The sequence below is a fragment of the Sinocyclocheilus anshuiensis genome, unplaced genomic scaffold (genome assembly GCF_001515605.1).
Source record: "Sinocyclocheilus anshuiensis isolate Anshui unplaced genomic scaffold, SAMN03320099.WGS_v1.1 scaffold2371, whole genome shotgun sequence".
In the NCBI taxonomy this organism is placed as follows: domain Eukaryota; kingdom Metazoa; phylum Chordata; class Actinopteri; order Cypriniformes; family Cyprinidae; genus Sinocyclocheilus; species Sinocyclocheilus anshuiensis.
In genome coordinates this window covers 134,387-140,257 of record NW_015537287.1, presented here as the reverse complement: position 1 = coordinate 140,257, position 5,871 = coordinate 134,387, and the positions used below count along the sequence as shown (strand labels likewise).

The 5,871-nt window shown below is 40.1% G+C and overlaps 1 protein-coding gene across 1 annotated transcript; it reads left to right on the top strand.

Moving 5' to 3' along the window:
- Positions 1-35: 35 nt before the first annotated feature.
- LOC107657373 (pyrroline-5-carboxylate reductase 2-like) lies at positions 36-4,282 on the top strand (the record flags this gene model as incomplete). Its single annotated transcript, XM_016445422.1, has 4 exons — positions 36-275; positions 1,256-1,348; positions 1,538-1,701; positions 2,920-4,282. Coding segments are annotated over 4 exons (657 nt in total), but the record flags the coding sequence as incomplete, so codon positions are not given.
- Between the last annotated feature and the right edge of the window lie 1,589 nt (positions 4,283-5,871).

Genomic DNA, 5,871 nt, shown 5'->3' with positions numbered 1-5,871 from the left:
TGTGTGTGTGTGTGTGTGTGTGTGTGTGTGTGTGTGTGTGTGTGTGTGTGCAGAAGCTGCTCCAGTACCGCGCGGCTCCTAAAGTGATGCGCTGCATGACGAACACGCCGGTGGTGGTGCGCGAGGGAGCGACGGTTTACGCCACAGGAACTCACGCCGAGGTGGAGGACGGGAAGCTCCTGGAGCAGCTGATGGCCAGCGTGGGCTTCTGCACCGAAGTGGAGGAGGATCTGATCGACGCCGTGACGGGCCTCAGCGGCAGCGGACCTGCTTACGTGAGCGTTTACACCGAAAGACCTACATACTGCACTGCTCTGAATCTAATGTAAACCGTGTTCTACTAGGAGAGACACTACCGCTCAAAAGTCAAATGGAATAATTAAGAATGTTTTTGAAAGAAGTCTCTTCTGCTCAAGGCTGCATTTATTTGATAAAAAATACTGTAAAAATTTTGAATTATTATTATAATGTAAGACAGCTGTTTTCTATGTGAATATCTGTTAAACTAATTTATTTCTGTGATGCGCAGCTGTATTTTCAGCATCATTACTCCAGTCTTCAGTGTCACATGATCTTCAGAAATCATTCTAATATGCTGATTATTAGAAACATTTCTGATTATTATCAACAGTTGTGCTGTACAATATGTTTGTGGAAACTGATGCATTTTATTTTTCAGGATTCACAGATGAATAGAAAGTTCATCTTTGATGAATAAAAGTATTAATTTATTTTCTTTTTATTTCACCTAAAACCTTTGAATGGTAGTGTATCACGGTTTCCACAGAAATATTGTGCAGCACAACTGTTTTCAACTGTTGATAATAATCAGAAATGTTTCTAATAATCAGCATATTTTCTGAAGATCATGTGACACTGAAGACTGGAGTAATGATGCTGAAAATTCAGCTGCGCATCACAGAAATACATTACAGTTTAACAGATATTCACATAGAAAACAGCTGTTTGAAATCATAATAATATTTCACATTTTTTATCAAATAAATTCAGTCTTGCTGAGCAGAAGAGAAAAAAACATTAAATCTTAATTCCAAACTTCTGACTGGTAGTGTAACGTCTAATAGATGTATTTAAAAAAAATTTGTGAGTAAATGTTTTGTTTTATTTCAATATGAAAGTAGCCCTGCTCCTGACATGGTGTTAAAAATAAATAAATAAATAAATAAACAATAACTGTGTGTCTAGTAGAGATGATGTAAAACACTTCATGCATTGTGTGTGTGCTTGTTGTCAGGCGTTCACGGCTCTTGATGCTCTGGCTGACGGCGGGGTGAAGATGGGGTTGCCACGGCGACTGGCGGTCAGACTGGGAGCACAAGCTTTACTGGTACGTCATATAACTCAAGATCTCATGCAGTGCATGATGCAAACATTACACACAAATTCTGCATCTATTAAAGAACTTTATGCTCTTTTTGTGCATTGTGAAACTCCTCCATCACCAGTGCAGCACGTGTTTGTCGTGTGAAGTATTGGTACCGTGGTGAGAAACACGCATGTCTTCGTTCTGTCTTAGGGAGCAGCTAAGATGCTTTTGGACTCGGAGCAGCACCCGGGACAGCTGAAGGACAACGTCTGCTCACCAGGTGGCGCTACCATCCACGCACTGCACTTTCTGGAGAGCGGAGGCTTCCGGAGTCTCCTCATCAACGCTGTGGAGGCCTCCTGCATCCGGACCAGGTGCTTAATACTGGGTTTCTGTCGGGTTTGTGTTCGTAAGAGAGCGATTAATCAGCTGACTCTGCTGGGATCATTTGGATTGGCTGATTAACACAAGTGTGCCAAACGCTGATGGCCTTATGGATCATGCACATTTTTCTTTTAATGAGTTTTGAGGAAATATTGAGCAAAATAATAAGTGTTCAATTAACTTCATGCTGTTTACTGTCAGAAAACTGTTGCACATATTTTGCCTTTCGGCGTACAACAGCTTTAAAACTTTGAAATGTGTTTGATTTTTTCTGCTTTCATTTTTCTGGATTTAGTTTGGTTAAATTAATGGTTAAAGCATGTCTAATTAAAATTATGAAATGTATAGAGTTTAACTACAATTTATCAAATTTTAGGGCCCTATGAAAATCTTTATGAAACCTGATTTATTTTTTTCCCCAAATTCTGTTTTTTTTTTTCTTTTCTTTTTTTTTCTGTAATTTTAATGGTTAAATTTTAACAATCAAAAAGCATGTCAAATCAATTGAATTTTATAAAACTTAGTTTTTACTATAATATGGCCCAATTAAATGTTTTATTTTTTCATACATTTTGTTTTAAATTTTCTTATTTAACACAAATGCATTTAAAATGGTGGTAATAAAATTAATCCATAAACATTCCATAATTTAATTAATCTACACTTCAAATGAAAATTCAACAATTCCTTTTATTTTTTTTAACAAACAATCTGCTGCACAGCAGAGGTTTACTGTTCAAATGACAACATGGATGAAAAATTGTGTGAAATTCCCTCATATATTTTTATTATATATTATAACTTTGAGAAGAACATTCTACAGTGCAATAGTAATATAACTTTTCTCAAGTTATAACTTTTATTTTGGCAGGTAAAGACTTTTGATTAAAAACTATGGTCAGATACACACAAATTCAAATTAAATGCTTGTGAAGTGAACCTAAAGTGTGCATGCTAGTGCTTTAGAGTAGTAACATGTACTCTTGATTTAACAATATGTACTTTTTAGTGTTAAATATGGTGGAAAGACACCCCAAGAGAACAGTTTTTGCTCATTTCTCCTGAGCGTATTCTTTGGCGTTATACTGGCCTTCTGTAAGCTGCTTTCTAGCTCGTTTCAGCTTCTCAAACCACACATTTGTAGTCTAGTTAGAGTAGTCTGTCTCATGTCTGTTAGTCGCTCACACCTCCTGTGTTCCTCCTCGCAGGGAGCTGCAGTTTCTGGCCGATCAGGAGAAGATCTCCCCCGCCGCCATCAAGAAGACGACGCTGGATAAAGTGCTGCAGCAGCCGGGCGTCTCGTCCACATCAGTCGCCACCAAGAGCAGAGTGAACCTGTTCAACAACAGGAGCGGCGTCAAGAAGTGAACACACGCACACACAGGACAATACAAGAACTGTGCTGCCTGTCCACACACACATTCAGATTGAAATGCATTATGGGTCTGTGCTTGTGCTGACAGTGCACCTCCTGTTACACTGGTACAGTATTACACCGGGAAACACGTGTCATAAAGAGTGTTATTAATATTATTATTATTATTAACACCTTCATATCTTTAAAGTCCATGAAAATTCAAAGGGAATAATGGAAATCGTTTCCAGATGGGTTTTTATGTCTATGGTCACTTTGTTCTAGGATGAAACTGGACGCATGACACGTTTTGACTCACGTTTTGCACACATGCACTGTCAGACTTGTTGATTTTGTTTTGGTTAACAAGATATCAGAACTTCCTAAAGCAGTGTCCTGGCAAACCTCAAAACACCCTATAGCAACGCCCTGATAACCCTATAACAACACCCTGGCAACAACTCGAAACACCCTATAGCAAGGTCCTGGCAACTACTGAAACCCCATAGCAACCCTATAGCAACAACCTGGCAACGATGCATAACAGCGTATAGTAATGCCCTGGCAATAACTCAAAACACCCTATAGCAATGAAAACACCCTATAGCAACGCCCTGGCAACAACTCAAAACACCATAGCAACCCTATAGCAATGCCCTGACAAAAACTCAAAACACCCTATAGCAACGCCCTGGCAACAACTCAAAACACCATAGCAACCCTATAGCAATGCCCTGGCAAGAACTCAGAACACCGTATAGCAACGCCCTTCTAAACGGGCTTTTATGTCAGTGGTCACTTTGTTCCAGGATGAATCTGATTGTTTTGCACACATGAACTTTCAGATCTGTTGATTTTCTTTGCTTAACAGGATATCAGAACTTCTCTGAGCTGTTGCAGGAAGTGATGTCACAGAATAGCAACTTTTATTTAGCTTTTTTGCTCTTTAAGTTTGACTTATTCTCTTGAACTCTTTTGAATACGTTACCTGTAAGTTCTTTCTGAAACATTTCATCTGGATCTATTGCAGACCTGGACACCCTTATATATTTGTTGTTTGTTCTTTTTAAAATGCTGGAGAAAATAATGAAATGTCAAATAGCCAAAGTGTTTTGTAAGCCGATTATCAGGCGTGAAGCATCTTTCTGTTTGTCTGTTCTGTGTATTTTTATTACAGAAATATGAAAACTGCATAAACAGTGCTGAAAGTTAAAACAGAAAAGCTGTGTTTTTGCTTACGGTTTTATTTTCGTCGGTTTCATTGATGAACTGTTCCTGATGTGCGAGAACATTGTTGCGTTTGTTCCAGACGTGTAATTAAAGCAGGAGTGAACTATGAATAATTACTGTTTCTTTAAGCAAATTAACTGAAGGTTTTTCTTTGAAAGCCATTACTCAACTATGCAGGAGAACAAACACAGCGTCACGCCATCCTTCAGGTGCTGAACACTGAAACCACCAGCATTGTGCAAGTTTTCTCAGTAGTCGCTTCTTCCTTGTGCTTTACAGTAAACCATTTCTCCATGTGATTGCGAAAGGATTTCATTTATTGAACATTTCAGATTTTAGTGAGTCTGGTTAATCATCAGTAGTACTAGTTCTGATAGTGATGTGCTGAAACCTCTAGCACTTGATCAGATGCACCATCTTCACCTGCTGAAGCATAAAACAAGTGAAGGAATCCCACAGGTAGTTTTAGAAATGCTAAAAACAGAAACCGTAACAACTGCATGGCAATGTGTCAAAAGTCACTCTCAAAACCCTAGCAACAGTAAAGCAGTACCCTGGCAACAACTCAAAATCCAAGCAACCCTATAGAAACGCTCTGGCAACAACTAGAAAAACCCATGTAGCCCTTTAGAAATGCCTTGCCCTTCGCAACTCTATAGGAACATCTTGGCAACAACTAGAAAAACCCAAGCAACCCATTAGAAATGCCCTAGCAACCCTATAGCAACCACCTGCAAACCCAATAGCAATGCCCTGGCAATAACTCGAAACACCTTAGAAACTCCCTGACAACAACTCACAACACCCTATAGCAATGCCCTGGCAACACCTCAAAACACCCTAGCAACACCCTGGCAACACTTCAAAACACCCTATCAACGCCCTGGCAACAACTCAAAACACCTTAGAAATGCCCTGACAACAACTCACAACACTCTATAGCAATGCCCTGGCAACAAATCAAAACACCTTAGCAACGCCCTGGCAACAACTCAAAACACCCTATAGCAACATCTCAAAACACCCTAGCAACGCCCTGCCAACAACTCAAAACACCTTAACACTCTAGCAACACCCTGTAAATAACTCAAAACACCCTAGCAACGCCCTGGCAACAACTCAAAACACCTTAGAAACGCCCTGACAACAACTCACAACACCCTATAGCAATGCCCTGGCAACACCTCAAAACACCCTGGCAACAACTCAAAACACCCTAGCAACGCCCTGGCAACACCTCAAAACACCCTAGCAAAGCCCTGGCAACACCTCAAAACACCCTAGCAATGCCCTGGAAATAACTCAAAACACCCTAGCAACGCCCTGGCAACAACTCAAAACACCCTATAACAACCCCCCGGCAACAACTCAAAACACCCTAGCAATGCCCTGTAAATAACTCAAAACACCCTAGCAACGCCCTGGCAACAACTCAAAACACCCTATAACAACCCCCCGGCAACAACTCAAAACACCCTAGCAATGCCCTGTAAATAACTCAAAACACCCTATAACAACCCCCCGGCAACATCTCAAAACACTCTAGCAACACCCTGTAAATAACTCAAAACACCCT